Source organism: Anguilla anguilla, chromosome 15 (genome assembly GCF_013347855.1).
Source record: "Anguilla anguilla isolate fAngAng1 chromosome 15, fAngAng1.pri, whole genome shotgun sequence".
Lineage (NCBI taxonomy): Eukaryota > Metazoa > Chordata > Actinopteri > Anguilliformes > Anguillidae > Anguilla > Anguilla anguilla.
The window spans coordinates 14,027,793-14,047,096 of NC_049215.1; the positions used below are offsets into that span (position 1 = coordinate 14,027,793).

A 19,304-nucleotide genomic window follows, 5' to 3' on the forward strand; every position below is an offset into this window, starting at 1 on the left:
CACACGCTGCGGCACACATACACACACACCCGCGCTGTGACACACCCATACACATATATGCACACATATACCCCCGCAAACCGTTGCAAGCATGCTATAGTTCAAGTGTAAAATATTTGTATTGCTGTGTTTTAACCCTACATTACTACATGCACTGTTGTATTTCAAGGGCACACAACTGCATATACTGTTGTATTTCAAGTGCACACTACATGCCCAGCTGCATTTCAAGTGCACACTATGTGCGCTGGCGTGTGTCAGGTGTGCGGTGCGTGCGGGGTGGCGTTTTATGTGTGCATTACTTGCGCGGCAGTGTTTGGAGTGTGCACTCCTCGCAGTAGGGAGCCAGAGAGATAACGTGTGAACAGAAAACCTGTTTTGATAGACACTAATTCTTTGTGTGCTTTGGACCGGTACGCCTCGCCACCGGCCAGATTTGTCGCAGCAGAGCAGAGCAAAACTGTCCCCAAAATCGGCGATTAGACAGGTGTTTCTACAGCTTGTGTGATCAAATTACTGAAATATTTACGTGCCAGGCAGCCAGATGCACACAGGGTAACCTTATAATCTCATTTCACGGCTCCTCCACACAAGGCAGTGCTCCATAAAGACGCGGCCGGTTATATTGGTGGGATAGCTCCATTAATGGGATCCAGCCTGGCCTTATTGACAAAGCCTGGATGTTAATATGACCCGATATATTAAGCTGACAGGAAGAAGCGGAGCCATAAGATGCGTCTCTCCTCTAATTGGCAGGGAAGCCTTCTCTGTAGTTCCTTAACGTGCCTTTTATTGGCAGTGGAGCTCATTCTAAGTGCTCGTCTTCAGAATATGGGCTAAATTTGTGGGATATAATCCGCTGGCAGGTTTGTGTGTGTGTGTGTGTGTGTGTGTGTGTGTGGGACCATCCCACTTTCTGCTGGTCTCCTAGTTAAATGGTTATGCAATATGCATTCAAAGTCTAGTAGAGTTTTTGTAATTTCATTTAAATGATACGTACATTACGTAATGGCATTGACGTAACGTATTGTTTGTTTCAGGACCAGAAATATTTATTTTTATACACTCAAATTGTCACACACAACTGTTCGTCTCAATTGATTTCCAAATTTATTTGATCACCCTGTATGTATTTGCCATCTGTACAACTGTATACACATGTACATGTACACACACACACACACATACACAAACCAAGCTCAAATTACTGTATGCAAATATAAAAACTGTGCAAACACAAATTGATGCTCCCTCTGTGACAAAAAGCTTCACGGGTCTGCCATTTCAGTGCTACCACTATCGTTTCTGTAGTGCGTTTGTAGCTTTGCAGGTTGTTTTGTTTCTTTTTTTCGTACTGCTGTTTTGATAATCTTTAAGGTTGATCTGTAATCATTGAAATGGAGGAAATGGACATAGAAAATGAGGGGGCAGTAAATGGGAGAGGTGTGTTTGACCTTTGTTTGCCATTTGTGCCTTTTGATTCATCTTTACCGTGTGGTTCGCTTTGGAATATTCCAATGAACTTGCATCCAAGGGAGAACGTATAAAAACTGTATGCACTTTTTATTACTCCACAGTTTGTGTTTATATACAAAAATGAACCAAATTGCTTGGGAAGAAAAATATTTCTAATTACAAGCAATGTCCCCTTGCAATATAATGAAAGTAAATTAGTGCTTTAAAATCAACATGAATTACATTCAAATTATTCAATAGCCTATTGATGTTCCCCTGATACACTGAAATGCACAACCTATAATGATCCCACTCTTCAAATTTTTTTTGAATGATTATAATCATTCATTGTTTCCATTCTAATCAAATTATGTTAATGTTTGTTTTTCCCTTTTAATTACATGATTTCATTTAACTAATAAACTGTGACAATCTCTCTTTAAATTATTTATCAAACTGCAATGGGTGGTAAAGGCAGTGATCACCGCATTAGATTTCCTGACTCACTCTTATATTTTGGTTTATAAATTCATCAATATTGTCTAGACCACTTCTGAAATTGAGTTTGTGTGCCCTGTTTGTATTGACTGAGGGACGAAATGCCATATTGAGGAATTAAGACGCAGTGGGGGAAAAAAAGATGGTCTTCCAGTGATTGACTGTTTAAATCAACTCTGCTTCATTACTGGAGTCGCATTATGTGCACAACCTGGGTATATTCACATTTCCTGGATTTCACACATATGCTCTTGCGCAGTGCATACGATGATTGGTGATTGATATTTGTATACAATTCTACACATTATACAACATTGCTAAACCTAGTGTATGTACACAAACATACATGCCTTGGACATATATACACTTTAAGATTCTCTGAAAATTAGTAAAATAAGTAAAAGCCGGTGCTTTGTCATAGTTTTTCCCTGATACGGTCACTTTGCAAGTAATCTCTGAGAATACATGATCAAACCTGAAGATGTTTGCCCCTTTTCTTCCAGACCATAGACACTGATCAGGTGATTTGAAGAATTGGAAAGATGGGATTGTTTTAGCAGGTCTAATTAGCATTGTCACCCCCCTCCCCCCTTCATGTTTTTTTTTCTTAAATGATCAAAAATGTGCCAATCTGGAGATTAAAGAGAGCCCTTGCATTATTAATTATTTCTCCACCAGTAAGTCTTGTTGCTCAGCAGGAGACTTTTTTTTATCCCCGTGCAGCACAACACATAAATTCTCTCCTTTTTCCTTCACAGACAGACAATTTCCCCGCAGAGTCCAATTACATGGGCAGCAGGCAGCAGTTTGTGCAAAGGTAAGGGCCGCTAAATAACTCGTTCACTCCTGTCAGCGTGCCTGACTCCCCCGAACCCTCCTGCCCAAGATTAGGGACCGGCTGGCTTAGTCCACTCCACTTCCCTATTTTATTTTCACTTCATTTAATTTATTTTCATTTGATTTTTGATTTCTTCTTTTTAATTTTATTTTATTTTTTTGTAGCAGCTCCACATTCAAGGACCCAGAGCGAGCGAGCCTTAGAGACAGTGGCCATGGCGACAGTGATCAGGCCGATAGCGACCAGGACACTAATAAAGGTTCATGCTGCGACATGTCTGCCAAGGAGGCACTCAAGATGAAGGCGACCTCTGCTAAAGCCCCTCCTCTTGAGCAGGGTGAGTCACTACCCTTGCTTCACCCCCCCCCCTCCCTTCCCCCCACAAACGCCATGGCAGTAAGGTGGCTTAAAGAGTCATTTCTCGCTCTCTTTCCTTCTTTCTCTCTCTCTCTTACCTCTCTCTCCCTCTGGCCTATCTTTTCATTCTCCATCTTCTTCACTCTAGCTCTTCTCCTCTCCTCTTGTCTTCTCCATTATCTTCATTTCACTCTCCCCATTCCATCCCACCCATATCCCGCGACTGTTTGGTGTGTGTCCCCCCACTCCACTCTTTTTCCTCACCCTGTCTGTCGCTCTTTAATATTCCAGTCACGTTATCAGTTTATCAGACAAGACAAGTCCATTATGATTTTATAAGCCAAACCACTTTAGCTCTTCCATTTAGTCCAAGCAAAGAACCACCATTGAACATGATTCTTTAAAACTTTAATAATGGAACATGGAAAACGACTTATCATGCACCAGGCAATGTAACATCTTCGTATTGATTAAATATGAATAATTATTTTAACCACTACCATTTGGAGAATATTACACATGACACATGTAGAACACTAACCACTCCAATGGCAATTTTTCATCCCTCTAGTTCTGCTGCAAATATGATGCCATATAATTCTATTTGCTGGCCCTACGCAGTGTCACAAAGTTTGTACTAACCTTTTCATAACCTGTATACTATAAGCCCCTGGCTCATGCTTTGGTCACTTCACAGATTGGTTATATTGGTGAAGAGGATTGTAAGCATTTAGGAAAGGTCAAAACAGAAACGGGAAAACTGTTATGCATTTTTTTTTTTTGCAATTTTAAACATTTGCCAGAAAAGTAAACCTGGGTGCGGACTGTAACGATCGGTACATATGCATTTAGTTTAGCCAAATGCACTGATGGGAGAAACTGAACATTTGAAGAGGTCCTCCTTATGTTTCAAATTTTCTAAATGTGGCAGTTTAATCTCCCATTGGCACTGGAAGCCACTGATTGAGATGGCAGAATTAATCCATTATTGGCCCTACAACGATGACGAGAAGGTTAGCTCATGGAACAGCAGCGGTAACATCCAGGTCATAAACATTGACATTTAGGACGTCTTTCTACAGAATGCATTTTTTTTCCCCTCCAATGATCTTTTCAGAGGATTAATGCATTCAGAGATGCAGCCACTGGAAGATGAATAAAAAGATGTGATGTAAAGTGGCCTGTTTAACCCTTTGCAGTAGACTGTAGAAGACTGCAGAAGACTGTAACTTTCCCCTCCACGCACAAAGAAAATTGATGGGCTTGAGATAAGGCCGTTAGGTGGTCTTAGCTGGCAGTGTGTTACCAATAGCATTCTGTTTCTCTGCCTCCATTCTCAGGCAGTCTTCCAGTGACACTTCAGTGAATGGGAAAGACAGGGGGAATTCAGGCCATGTTTTAAAAGCACAGAAGGGGGTTGTGGGGGGTTAGCTGCATTCAGTGTTTGTTAACATCTTCCGAAGTGATACGAAACTGGTGTGATTTGCAGTCCTGGAGAGTGGAGAATCATTGAATCATTGGAGGGAGGAGGTCTAGAGAAAACACAGACAAATTCAATCCCTAATTTGTGGAACATTCACTACCAGTTAGCAGGCATTGGACGGTGCCTCTCACCTTCCGACCACTTACCAACCCGGCTACGTTGTAGCAAATGCTCTAAAATTTCTGTTCTTGGAACGTGTGCATAGGGTAATTGGGGCAAGATGGAGCTGCGTTTATGTATTATTTAGATGATCCTGGAGCAGGAGGTTGTTTTTTCACCATCCCGTCTCTTATCTAAGGGCTCTCCCGATGCACACCTAAAGTCCCTTTATTTCAATCTGCTTTTTGGGAGATAAATGGCACCCCTGTTAAGGCAACCGCGCCCTAGTCAATAGTGTTACGCTTAATATTAATGCTGTCTTTGCATCGATTTCTGTTGCTTCTTCATTTTTTATTTTTTTTGTTAAAAACCTCTGGAGCGTAGGAAAGCGTTCTGGGTGCAGCTGTACATTAAGCTGACACGGGGAGTGGACATATCCATTTGCTTCCATTACCATGGTCCGTGCACACACAGAGACAGGGGCAGAGATGGGATGAAGCTGAGGAGTGCTTCTTGGAGTTTGGGCGTTTTGATTTTCCCCCGCTCCGCTCCGCGGCATCCAGAGTGGTCGTAGCATTGGCTGGGAGCGGGAAGAGGCAGAGCTTGCGATGTAGTCCATGTGGCACGCTCGAGGCTTTGGAAATATAAATAAACAAGCGCTGCAGCAGTCATCCTCTCTGATTTCCCCTCAGCAGTCCACCACTGATATGGGCTTTTTAAATAACCTTTTCTTTTGCATTGGGATGAATTGCATGAGGTGGAAATAATGGCCATACTCTCTGAAATAGTAACAGCAGAAGTACAAAGGACAGATCAGAGTGGTATGGCTTCGCTGGTCCTCCTTGCGTTTCACCCTGCAGTTTGTCACTATGTGCAGAGGGAAGGATTGTAGCACTAATTACTTTTTTTAAATGACCCTCTATTTAATATTTAAATGTTTCTTCCCCCCTCCTGTTACTCCCAATTTTTGAATGCCCTATCACACACACACATACACACATATATAGAGTGTATAGCACACCATGCCAAGAGCCATTTTTATCGCAGTGCAGTTCACAAGTCGGGTTTGCAGAGACAAGGCCTGGAGGAAGACGCTTCATGTGCTGATTAACAATTAGACTTGCAGGTGACCTGCAGGGGGCGCTCATGTGTGATGGGAAGCTTTAATTGGGGCAGACTGAAACCCTACTGTATCGTCTATGGATGATGCTAGTGCTTTTTAAAAATATGTTTCGCAATGTCGTTGTGCTACAGTCAAAATGGAAACGGGATTTCAACCACACGTGATTTTTGTGATCACACTGAGTGCTGGATGGGTCAGGGGCTGCTGGCTGTGGCAGAAAGGTGGCTGTATTTTTAACCGACTAATTAAGCTCTTCCAAATTAAGAGCTGTGTACTAATTAAGTAGCAATAAATTCCTGTCTTCATATTAATTTGGTGATTAACCAATGCCTACGGTGCAAACTGATCCTGGAATGCAGTTCATCAGAGGCTGCCACGCTCAAGTTGATTTCTGTGCTTTTGTTGCTGAAGGAGAAAATGTCTGATAGTAAAGGAGCAGGGAAGGGGGAACTGTGAGGAATGTAATTATTTGATACTGTGAATGTTCAGATTGACCTCCACGTCTAATTGTCTTTAATTTGTGCATGGCAATACATAGTTAAAGGGCTATTATTTTCTCACCTTTCCTGTGGACACAGAGCTATTATTAAACTTAAAAGGGAGAATTTATGACACTGAGCTTGCACAATGGCTATTACAAAAATAAAATATAGATTTAATAAGCATGACTGTATGGTATGTTAAATAAAGGAAGTATTTGGCTCGTACATTGGACAAAGCAAATGTCTTATGAATGTGTGCCCCTTAATAAGCCCACACATACGGGGTCCACACAGTAACAATCTGTCATGGTTAGAAAAGTGTGAAGGGCCCCATATACAATTTTGTATAGGGCCCCCAAAAGGGTAGGGGCGGCCCTGCCTGTTAAAGTGATAAAATATGGCAACTGGTGCGAGGTATAGCCAGGATAGTATTAATATTAACAGCTGTGTCTCACCCGAAGTTCCCCCTGGGAAAAATAAAGTTATTATGTTCTATTGTATTCAGTTCTATTCTATTACATCTAATTTTACAGATATTTAACCCGTTAGAGAACGCTAGCACATCAGTTTATTTATTATTGGATGATGTCCAGTGGTCTGTTGACTCCCTTGTGGTGTGGCTCAGCTGTGCTTAAACATGCTGTAGCAGCACATCAAAGTGCTTTAAAGGGCTGGACACAAAATCACAACTGCAAACTTTTCACGGTTGAGCTGTCTGACCTGATTCAGCTCTCTCGATTTAGTCTTTTATTTTTGTCTGTAGAGGCATGAGGAATCAAAAAGGGGAAGAAAGCTTAGCCAACAAACGATTGGCTGTTTAGCATTCTGCGGCTTCCATGACTCCAGCAAAGGCTATCATGGAGTATAGAAAATAGGGAGCATTTTTAACCAATAGAAGTAATCTAACTTTAAATAAGCCTGCTATTAGAATGGGCGTACATGGAATAGGCTCTGTTCATTGGTGGCCTGATTTAAATCTCCTACTCCTCAGAGGATGGGTGGCTAGATGGGATACCTCATGATAGTTCACAATCTACAGTACAAGCATCATTCTGAATCTGAAACCCTATGGCCATAGAAGACCTTTTTTTCTTCTTTGGAGCTATGTAGCTACAGTATAGTAGTATTTGCAACAAAAATATCAGGCTGCCATTGGCTAATTTGCTTTGTAGCTTAAAAAAGATATATATATATATATATATATATATATATATATATATAAAGTATAATTTAATTTTAAGAATCAATGCTATTTGTCCTTTAATTGTAAAAAACAAACTAGTATTTATCCAGTGGCAGTGAGGACAGTGCTTAAATTACTGACTGAACATGCAGAGAATATTAGTCACTAGAGGCAATTAATTAAAGGTGTATTTCTGAAGCATAAATGGCATGGTTGAATGCTAGATCTGATGCCCATGATGTGTTGCTATAGTAACGGTTTTTTCTTTTGGTCATGTAGTCCATGTTGGTCTGGAAAATAAGAAATTGACGTTTTTCATATCTCACTTTACAATACGCAAGCATTTGTGAAAATGTATTTGTGTTTGCTTATTTATTTTGAGGCTTGCTGAGCTTTGAAAGTAGAATTTGTCCCTTTTTCATATAGTTCTTTTTTTTTCATCCCTGGAATATATCATCTTATTTTTGACTACTTCTGACATGTTTCAGTTTTCATTCCAAAACATGTTCAGGACAGATATTCTGAAATTTGTTTCAGCATATTTTTTTCCTCCCAGATTAAATAGTATGTAAATTTGGCTGAAGGTGTATAAATCCTTTGAGTGGCATGAATTTAACAGAGCGGTAATCAAATTACTACAGTGTGAAGCAGCCTGGTGGCTGTGGGGTGATACAGGAGAGATTTATACTAAACTGCTGAGATTGGGAAGGGGCTTAGGCAGGCCTCCACCGAGGGGGGGGGGGGGCAGGGGGACTTAAAAGGCGAGTGTTCTCCAAATGAAGAGAGATGTACAATCTATTTCTTTCTCCTTGCTCACTGTAGTTCCAGTCAAACAAACAAGCAGAAGAGCTTCAGTGTGGGTTCAGAGGCAGTTCCAGTGACCTGGGTGCTGTAGCATTATGGAGTGGACTGTTTTGCTTTCTGCCTTGGTGTTACCTAAAAAGCAAAGGGAATATTTTTTCTTGGATAAATATTGAGTATGTTTTCTTTTGCTCAGATTTCTTTTTTTTTTTTTTGAGCAGAACTTTTTGTCTACATTCATACTTTTGTGAAAGACTTGCTGTTATGTGCCATTATGTCAGTATCACAGTCGCACAAATTAAATAATGTTACATTGATTTGCAGTCAGTGGAAAATTACAAATACTGGAGAGAGGAATTGAAGCATAAACAAATATTTTTTTCTTCTTTTTTTCTTGTTATTTTCCCCCCCTCTCCTGTCAGAACTGTGACAAATTGTGGGTCAAAAATGGCTGAGCGCTTAAAAAAAGAAAAAGAAAAAACCATGATAAATGAAATCTATCACCAAATGTATGCCTCTGCGGTTAACTGTAATTGAAAAATAATAAGCTTTATCTCGGCAAGGCCCTTTTTGTTCAATAGGAGCACTGTTATGAAGTGGTTGGGCTCTACTACTGTCATTTATAGAAATGTCAGGCAAACTGCATCTTTTTGTTGCAGATTTATAGCCCCAGTTTGTGTGGGCAGGATTTGACCTCACGCACAAAGGAAGGCCAAGGTCTTGGCAGTGTGTGGCTATGACCCACATAAAATATTGTTGTATAACATAAAAATGTAATATAACACAAAATTGTGTTCTGAGGTCTTTGACAAAGTGTTTAGCCTTCAAACATTTGCAAGCCAAAAAAATGGCACCATCAACAAATTTCTTTAAAAGAGGAATATTTTCTTTATTGGAGAGGTGTAGAAGCCCTGAATGGTTCATGCCATTTGTCTCCTACTGATCATAAGCTAGTAGGAAACGTGTGACCATGGGAAACGTGTCACTCCTGACTCTGCAGTCATACATGTGTTTTTGTCGGATCCTTACTGTTGAGTGCTATTCCATCTGATGCATTGCTTAGATCTGTTCATTTGTACATTGTTATTTTTATTTTATTTATATTTCTTGGTCTGCCTAAACCCCTACTCTTTCAGTCCTTATGGCAATTCTTTTTTATTGTTACTGTTCTTTTTTATTCGGAATTGGTGGTCCTCATTGTCGTCAGATGTTAAGGGACCCAGCATCTGCCACAAGCTTTCAGGACACACACACAAACATATTTTAATCATATGTCTTTAAGCACACATGTCCAAAACAGGTACCATATGGGTGATTATGCTTTTCCTTTTGTTGTACATCTGCCTATTTTTTATGTGTTAACTGAAACTAATTGCATTTTGAAATGAAGATATGTAGAGGAGGTTGGCAATGTCTTTGAAACGGTTTGGTTTTGTTTTGTATGAATTTGTGGATCTGTGTAGATAGACTCTACACAGTTAATACTGTATATGTGACATCATGACTGTGGACATAGGCAACAGGCCTTAACTCCAATCATTATCAAATCACTCATAAGATCATCAATCAATATAGCAATTTTAAAAAGCATATTTTCATTTTCATCACCTAAATTTTCATTGTGTAATCTTTGTCACTTCCACTCTTCAAAGAACTGAAATTATCAAAAAGGATACATACTAATAATGTTTTGTTAATGGACAATTAACAGCGTTGATACAAAACAACTTCATCCTTGAATGTGCAAAAGTACATATTATCTGTGTAATGGTCATTCAGATAACAGTCAAATTATTTGAATTATAAGACACTTTATATATGGATTTGCTCCTGTGATTTAAGTTTAAAACATTATTTGTGCAGAAAATGAGCAAAAAAAGGCCATAGCGCTGACAGTAAATTACAGTCTTAGCCGCCAAACTCATACACTAATGAAGTAAAATAGCCAACTTCCACAGAAAATTATTCTTGCATTTTTTGCATGGTTTCACAAGCTTTATTTGCACCTGCCTCAACCTCTCTCTCTCTCTCTCGCTCAGCATCTGTTAACGGGCTTTTATTACTAAATGGACACAGGTTAGAGGATAACAATACTCATGTGAATATGTTTTTGGATTACGTGAATGAGTTCTGGTGTATATGAAGACTTTCACCATGATTGACCAAAAAGGTCTTCCCTCCATTTTGAGAGGGAAACCACTGCCCAGCCGAGTGACACAGAATTCTATCTCACGATAGGCTAACTGATTCTGGCTGTGCTACATTTGTTTCGCTGTTTAGTCATCCATGTAAAAAAACAAGAAAACTGGAAACACCACAGCCACCCATCTGTGTGTGGAATTGGATATGATGAAAAGTAAAAGTACTGCAGAATTCTGAGATTAGTCAGCTTACCAAGGCTGTGCAGAGCACAGCAGTCAGATCTGTTTGGCTGCATAGTCGTAGGATGAACTCAACAATGCAAATTCGTTGTAATAAAATGGTTTTCAGCTAAGAACCCTGGATTTCTTTTTTGAAGCTCCAAGATTTAGGATTTGTCTCCATTATTGTGGGAGGTTTAAAGGATTAGGCCATGTTCTGTTTAATACACAGACTTTATTAAATTACATTGTTTAATTTGCAAAGTGTCCCAGTCTTAAACATTTGTATCCGTTTTGGTTGTCATCAAAGAAGTCAGTACATTTTTACTGTTATTTTTTTTTTCTTTCCAGATTAGCATAAAGGAAGATGATGCACAGCAAAAAAATAAAATAAATTTAAAAAATATATTAATAGTGTTTTTGAATCTATTCAAAATAATAATATTTGGAACATGCCATGTTTTTTGCAGAAGGCTATGAATTTCAAATACAGGTTCTGTGCTCTTTCAGTCCTCTTTGTCAAATTACCATATATTCCAGCAAATGATGGCTGCAAATAAATTATTTTGACTCCAAATGGTCTCGGTAATTACAAAACCAGGAACCAATAAAACTACTTTGCCGGCAAAATGAAGAAGTTTTTAATATATTTTAAAGCAATTTCAGTCCCAGTGCTAAGTATTAAACATCTAAACATCAAACCCATCTAAGTTTGAATGATTTTGTGGTTTTATGTACTGTTGACTCATACTCTGTCATAGAACTGTCAGAACATAAGTGGAGCATAGAATGCAGAAATTTTTCGGAATATTCAGACATAACCTTACCACTGATCTATTTTGTACTGCGATACATAAATTGGGCAAGAGGTGAAAAAGGACAAGTTAAAGCACTTATTATTTAAGTCAATGACTTAAATTATTTATGCATATTTAAATGTTTAAAAGGCTAAATTATGTTTGAAGGGGTTTTGCAAGCAACCCATTTGCGGTTAAAATGTTTTACAATTATTTTAAGTGTTATTATGTCAGCTTATATTATCAAGTTTGGATTCTACTATGATGATGATTTCTCTTAAAGTCTTTGGAAGAGGATTAAGCAAATGCTTTATTTATTTTTTAATTAATAAACAGTTGAGCCATAACATCCTATTAGGGAGATTCTGTTCTGATTCTGTATTGTATGTTTAACTTGGCATAGCATGATCACAGTAAAATGCTATTTGCTGCTCAATTGCAGAGCACTGTACTTTATATTCCAACCATTTCTGCTTAACTTCATTTCTTTTCATAACAATCTAACCTGTTGTCATTTCCATAAAAACTTTAAGCATTAAAAAAAAGTTCATTCAAAAAACTTTTTTTTTTCAAAAAACTCCTTTTCTTACCTATTGCCCCTTGCTTTATTAGAAACAATTAAGAAACCTTTTTTCTCGCAAAACCATGTGTTTGTTTTCTCCCCACTTTAAAACCTCTGTGAAAAGACTGTACTTCCTGTGATACTGCAGGGTAAAGTATATGAACTGTTAGAGAAACCTAGCGTGGGCCTGCAGTGGCAGTTCCTTACAGCAGAATAACTAATAAGTTAATGAAGACATGTACTCAGGCCATAGAAAATGTGATGTTTTTTTTTTTTTTTTTTTTTTTTCCATTTACACATCATTATTTTTATCATACAGTCACAGTTTGTAATTATGCCCTGTCTCACCCAAAATACCCGACTACTAGTGCTGTCAAAACAAAGCCCGTTTAGTATATCACTTTTAAGTTTGTAATATAAAAGGCTGTTAAGTCACAGGCTATTGAAGAAAATTCAGGATATTGTTTGTTTTGCATTTCAGACAGAATTTTAGTTTTTTTTTTTTTTTTTTTCCTGATGCACTGTATTTCTACTCAAGCTGATTAATACCTTCATAACGGCCATAAGCACCCACGTGCGATTAATTAACGCTGTGCATCTATCCCCAGGGTAGCACTTTACACATTTTGGTTTAACCTTTTACTTTAAGGCATTGCTGGTGCGTAATTATTCTGCACTTAATTAGCAAGCTATTAAGAGTACTGATTAGATAATACAAGACACAGTTTTTTATACAGACAGAAGGGGGGGGGGGGCATTAGAATGTGGTTGTGGTTGTGGGGGGGGGGGGGGTGATGAATAGAGGTTGCGATGTAATGGAAGTCATGCAGATCTTTTTTTTTTTTTCCTGTATAGACAACTCAATTAGCAAAAACATTTCTTTTGGATGCATGAAATTTCATTACGGCAAAGCATGGCTCCACATTGTTATTTGAATGTAACATTTATGTTAGGGGTCTGGCAGTGTCGTCACCATCCAAAGACCAGGCCAGAACTGGTGACTGGCAGAGGGCTAGGTGAAGTAAGGTATGTCAAGGGTAGGCCAGATTGTTTGGTTTGACAAATCCCTGTTATCTTGTTCATGGCATATGACCACCTACCCCCATGCATAAAAACATAGGGCCAAATTTACAAAGCCTTTTGCGACTGTTTTCAGATGCAAATATGAAGCATTATGCCCCAGATACACACGTCTTATGTATCAAAAATGCACAGAGGGCTGCATGTGCAATATGCCTGTGATCTATGTGCAACAGTGTAGTACAATGGGTAAGGAGCTGGTCTTTGGACAATTTGGTCCTTGTACCCTTGAGCAAGGTACTTAACCTGCATTTCTTCAGTATATATCTAGCGGTGTAAATGAATGCAAATGCTATGCAAAAAGTTGTGTATGTCACTCTGCATAAGAGTGTCTGCTATATGCCTGTAATGTAATGAGTAATCTCAAGATGTGCTTCTCTCCTTTATACATATGCATATACATATAAAGAGATCCGCCTGTGCAAATAACAAATAAAGCACTAAAATGATAGAATTCACGGCACTGCCAAATAATGGAATCCATGGCACCTGTGACTTCTGTGACAAACACCCAGCCATAGTGCTGGATATGCGCCAGACGATATGTCCGCTTCCCACATCCAATGAAAATACACAGCACAATGTTCAGTGCTAAATCAATGTGAACAGTAGGCAGTACCATTCTCTGATTGTGTAATTAGCTGTAGCCTTCATAAATAAGACGTTAATTTCGGGCAGACCGCGAATGCACCAGCATACCCTCAGCCCACGATTTTCACAGCCAGTTTGTATGTAAATCTGGCCCATAATATTGTTCTACATTGTGGCATTTATTGTACCTAAATATTATGCTCTAATATCAGAAGAACGACCTACAAGGCCTTGTTTTTTTTTTTTCTGGACGGGGCAACATGATTGAGCAATCAGAATGGGGTAGGGGGGGATGGGTTGAAGGATTGCTCTATCGTGAAATTGGCCCATTTTTTCTTTTCTTCTTTACCTCCTTTCCAATGGAGGCCAGGCCCCTGACTGGAGTGCTGCTTTGCCTCTGTGGAGAAAGAAAGAATGAAAGAATGTAAGAAAGAAAGAAAGAAAGAAAGAAAGAAAGAAAGAAAAGTTGCCCAGTTCTGGCATTCCATTATGGTTATTATGAAGCCCTGTCCTTCACTGGCAACCTGGCAGCCTGCCCATCTTCTGTACATCTTATTACAGAAGGGCTGTGTCCGTGTGTGTGTGTGTGTGTGTGTGTGTGTGTGCGCGTGTGTGTGTGTGTGTGCACGTGTGCAAGAGAGTGTTCATTGAGGAGGTGACTATAATGCAGTATGAACAGTTGTTGAGGTGTAGGAACAAACTATGCACTCAAACCCACTTCTTCCTGTGTGACCCAAGCATTCAGAGTTTCTGTGAGTTGTTCCTGCAAGACATGGACAGGTTTTATCATTACTTTTCCACCCTCCCCAAAATTGAAGGGGGGGGGGGGGGGGGGGGGTTAATTGATGGCAGTTAACTTTGGTAAAACCACATGCCAACACATCTCCAATTCTCCTTGCTGTCAGGGTTTTAAAAAATATATTTGTACATATGCCTTTTTTTTGCATCTTTTTAAAAGGATTTCCTACGTGAAATAAGTGCTTAATACATTTAAATTATCATTGCTACTCCAAAATGTAAAATTTGTGTTTATTTTTTGCTTTGCTTTTAGCTTTTTTTTTTTTGCTTGATGGCATAATTGCTACATTTAAAAAAAAAAAAAATCTTAAATATAGCTACATGGGCTTTTTTGAGTAGTTTCCAATTCGCAGTGCTCTGACAGGGGGGTATTTTTTGTGATGTGTAAATGAAGCCAATCTGCATCCTGTCAGGCTCATTAGGGCCTGAGTTGCAGAGAGTGCAGTGACAGTGCAGGATGATGGGTCAGTAACTGGTTTTAAGGAGGTTGGGTTCGGGGTGCGGGTGAACATCGTTTGCGCGTTCCTTGTGTCCGTGTGACGTGCCGCAGCATGCTCGCGCTGACCCAGCGATACGTGCAGAAACGGGCCGGGCGGTTTCTCTGGGTTAAAACCCAAACCCGGTGAGGGGGTTGGTTTCCTGGTTATATGTACTGTGGGAACGCTCACGCATGGCACCCTCTCTACCCCGCACAGTCCCGGCTTCCAGCCAGACCTGATGGATTAATGACCCAAAGACGAGAAAGCTTGTTGACAGAAATGTACTCAAAGGTGAATCTCTACACACTTATCCTCTCTGTGCCCCCGCCCCGGATTTCGTTCCCCTTCATAGACATGTTTGTCGACCCCCAACGGGATTATGGGAGCAGGAGGGGGCGTGTCCGTGACTCGAGTGGCCGTGGCTTTTACCGAGCTCTCCATTTAGGACAGGTTTCCCAGATCCAGTTTATTAGGGTGAAAGATATGTGTGCTTTGAAGTGAGGGAACAGGTGTCCTTTCCCTGTTAATCCCAGTTTGTCACTTCTTTATCTCGGTAATTAAGATAAGCTTTATGTTAATTAAATTTGTCAAATCAATACCTGGAGGAACTGGAGGCACCTGGAAATGGAGCTTAATTTGAAAACTATTGTCCTCCAATGTGCTTGGTTGCAGCTATTATGAAGATTCATGAAATAACAAAGCGTTGCAAAACCTTGTGAGAGCGAAAGATGAAGATGAGGAGGAGGGAAGCTTTTCATTCATCTATTATTTCCTTTTCCCCACTGCCTCATTCTCCCAAACTGCAGTGTGTGGCTTTGCATTATTGCCTGCAAGAGAAATAAAAGCATAAAAGCATTACGGGAGACATTGGATTGCATTATTATATATGCTTTATTTGAAATGTCTTCATTGAATTACTATACAGTATGTGCATTATTGGAAATATCTTTATATCTCTTATATATTTCTTACTTGAACAATTCTTATTCTTCTAAATGTATAGATATATATGGTATCATTCATTCATAGTATAAGAATCAAGGCAATCATTCAAAAATGTAATATAGATAAACTTCTGTTATAGTGAAGAGTTCAGTATTTATGAATAGGACTGTGATTCTAAGTGCTCAATCAGACACTCGTTTACAAAGCCTAATGTTTCCTCTTCAAACTGTTGTGGAGAAATGCAGTGAGACAAGTACTCAGGTTACAAAAAAGAGAACTAAGAAACATTTTAGCCTGGACTGTATCAGTACTTTTCTTTATCTTTGCCTCACAAATAAATGCAGGTGTCACTTTTTCCTTAGCAGGTTGATCTAGTTCGTGATAGTGAAACACATTAAATTTGTGTTCATCAACAGAAAGAAAGAACGCTTCCCACTGACTCGGTTGTTGGGGATGATCTCTTGGCCTAGCCACATTGCCGCGGTGGCATTTAAGGGGAGGCACCACAGGTGAATAAAGAAAAAAATTCATTTTCTCCAATAAAAATGATATTTTATATTTTGAATGTGGATAAAAATGCTAACATTCTTTGTCTTATAAAATTATCATTATATTTCAAAATTCACCTATCAAGCCAAAATGACCGTTTTCACCTGTGGAGCCTCCCCTAAAAACTACAGCATGTGCATAGCAGTACAGGAGCACACTGTACACATGCTTCTGTATGAACTGGCAGAACCTGCACAATTCAGCACAGTGAGATTTCTGCTGCTTATAGTAAATGGATTGTGGGGGTTTGTTGTGGTGTTTTTATTTTGAGGGGGGATCCTGGCACCTATGTGTCTATGGGACCCCCCTGAAAGCTGTCTTGGCCATCTGTCCCTGGAAGGTGGTTGAAATCCACCCTGATTAAAAAGTACAAATAAGCGAGATGGGTAAGCCTCTTGGCCTTCTATATTTTTCTTCAGAAGTAGAAATATATATGCCATGAGAAGGACAAGAGGGGATAATCTAGTCAGGAGATTGTGATAATGCCTCTTCAGACAGGAGTATGCTGACAGAGAGGAGATGTACCGCCTCACAAAGGACGAGGAGAGCAAAATCACGTTACTGCCAACGGCCAGCGAAAATACTGACATTTTAAAACAAGGAGCTAGAAAACCTGGACATGTTTTCCAGGATTTTCCCATCCACCGACTGAACAGGATTTCAGTTAGCCTCGTTTCTCGGCTATCCTAGTAAGCACTGTAGTTGTTGTTTCTCCCCCGTTTATGGAATTTCAGTTGAGACAGACAAAAATCTCCCGTTGGTAACTATGAAAGTAAAATTGTACCATCAGAACCCAGGATCCTGATTGTAATTCATAAAGGTTACTTGGCCACTTCTGCATGCTTGATTAAAATCTCAAGAGTTCAAACCCCATATATTCCAATTTTGGAATCGCTTCATCTGATCGCTTGTAAGGCGAGCCAGTTGTTTAATCAGCAACAGTAAGTGTTTGCACAAGTGTATTTCGTTGTTTGATGACCAGATTTTTCAGATTTGAATGCTTGTAATTGAATGACTCAAGCCCCCGATAACACATTACTGTGGTACTTAACACACCTGGGTTTGAACAAAGACATTAGTTTTTTCCACATGGTCAGCATTGTTTGCAAAGTGAGTTATTTACTTGGAGTAACCCCACTTCATGAACATGTCAGGGCATTTTGGTCAAATTTCATACCAACCACACCCCCCAAAAATAACACTATTTCAGAACAGAACTCTGCAAGATTGTTTACCTGAACAGCCTGAAGCCCTGCATAACCTCTGCCCCTCAAACCACTCGAGTGCTTTTAGAGATATTTTTAAAAGCCTAACATACAATTTTTTTTTTTTACACTGCTCCACGTGAAATATCTGTCTGTACTTTGCCATCACAATGGGTCAGTTTCCGTCTCATCTTTCTTATAAGGACACAACTTTTTGTTCAATATTTGTATATTTTGTATTGCAGTTGGTAAAGAGTTGTTGTGCAGGTGTAGCTTTCCCTGTTTGGTGCAGCACCTGACGCTGATGACACCAGGCATCATCCATCAACAGTGTGTACTGTGATGGTGTGCCGGATGACCACATAATTAAAAGAGATTGTAATAGTCTGCCAGCTCCCTGAAAAATTGTACCATTAATCCCATTGTAATGGATTTTTATTTTTTATTTTGGGGGGGGGGGGGGGGTGTATGGGCTCTGCTTTGATCTCTCTTCCTCACTGGGGTTGGTGGTGTACCGTGTCCTCCGCCTTTATCAAGTTTCCTTGGGTTATTTATTTTTTCATGGGGGAGAGGTGTCACATGTAGTATGAGGTTGTTTACAGCGTAGGTATTTTGTCGCTTCACAGATCTGTCATTTAATATCATTGAGCTCCTATAATCCTACATTTATCCAATGTAAGCTCCCTAATCTTTGACCCTAATCTCACAGAGCCATAATGAATTGTATTTGGAGGATTTCTTCATTTATTTATTTATTTTTTTGCTCCTGTATAAATACATTTTCCTGCTTTCCCTTTCTCTGAAGGCAAGGCCATTTTTGTGTTGTTGGTTTGTTTGTTTGCTTGCTTGCTTGCTTTTTTAATGGAAACTGTTGCTTCTGTAACTAATCTAGGGCATAGTGGGGCTGCAGGAAACTGACAGAAGTGGAGCAGGCTAATTTAATATGTTGAAACACAATTCAGGCATTTGTAATGATTATCCCCCTTGTAGTGTCTTAATAGGCTTCTATTACATTTCAGTTCTATGAAAAATGTTTTCATTTGATCATATTTATGAAGTGAAATATAAACAGCCCAGGTCTAGACAGTAAACACCAAGTATGCTTGGAGAAGGATGAAATATCAATACTAAATGGATGCAGAGAAACTCAAGCCTGGGCTCACAGTGGGTCAAGGAGAATGGGGCTCAAAAGAAATTTTGGCCAGTATTCAATAACATTTGTCCTTAATTTTGACTTACAAGTGAACTTAACTTTTTCAATTTTTTATTTTTAAGTTTTAGTGTTTGCTGAACTCACCAAACTGTGTATGTGAAGAAAGAAAAAAAGTTGCTATTTTAAATTGTTAATCGAAGTGAAGGACCAACGTTGACTGAATACCTGCCAGTGTTTTCTGCTGTTCTTTGTGGATCAGGTTGGTGTGTGGAGGCTTCCTTTTTAGCTTTCTTCCCCATCTTCGCTCTGATGCATTCTGAACCTGTGCCTTTTCTTGGCTTTCACCAAACCTTACTTATTAATTGCTTGTTTTTGAAGGAATACTACCTGCTGTAGGAATCACCCTATAAAATGGCGGTATTAAATCCAAAGTGCTAGTGAGCTTTCTTTTGTGTCACATTAAATC

The 19,304-nt window shown here is 39.4% G+C and overlaps 1 protein-coding gene across 4 annotated transcripts in view; it reads left to right on the top strand.

The window, feature by feature from the left end:
• Positions 1-19,304, top strand: part of pcdh17 (protocadherin 17) — a 55,679-nt gene that overhangs the window by 22,580 nt on the left and 13,795 nt on the right. For 2 of the 4 annotated variants that reach the window (XM_035394530.1, XM_035394532.1), the window contains exons 3-4: positions 2,712-2,770; positions 2,956-3,128. In XM_035394530.1, the coding sequence (XP_035250421.1) occupies positions 2,712-2,770; positions 2,956-3,128 (232 nt within the window). The remainder of the gene's footprint in view (positions 1-2,711; positions 2,771-2,955; positions 3,129-19,304) is intronic. The other 2 variants (XM_035394531.1, XM_035394533.1) reach the window with 1 other exon arrangement.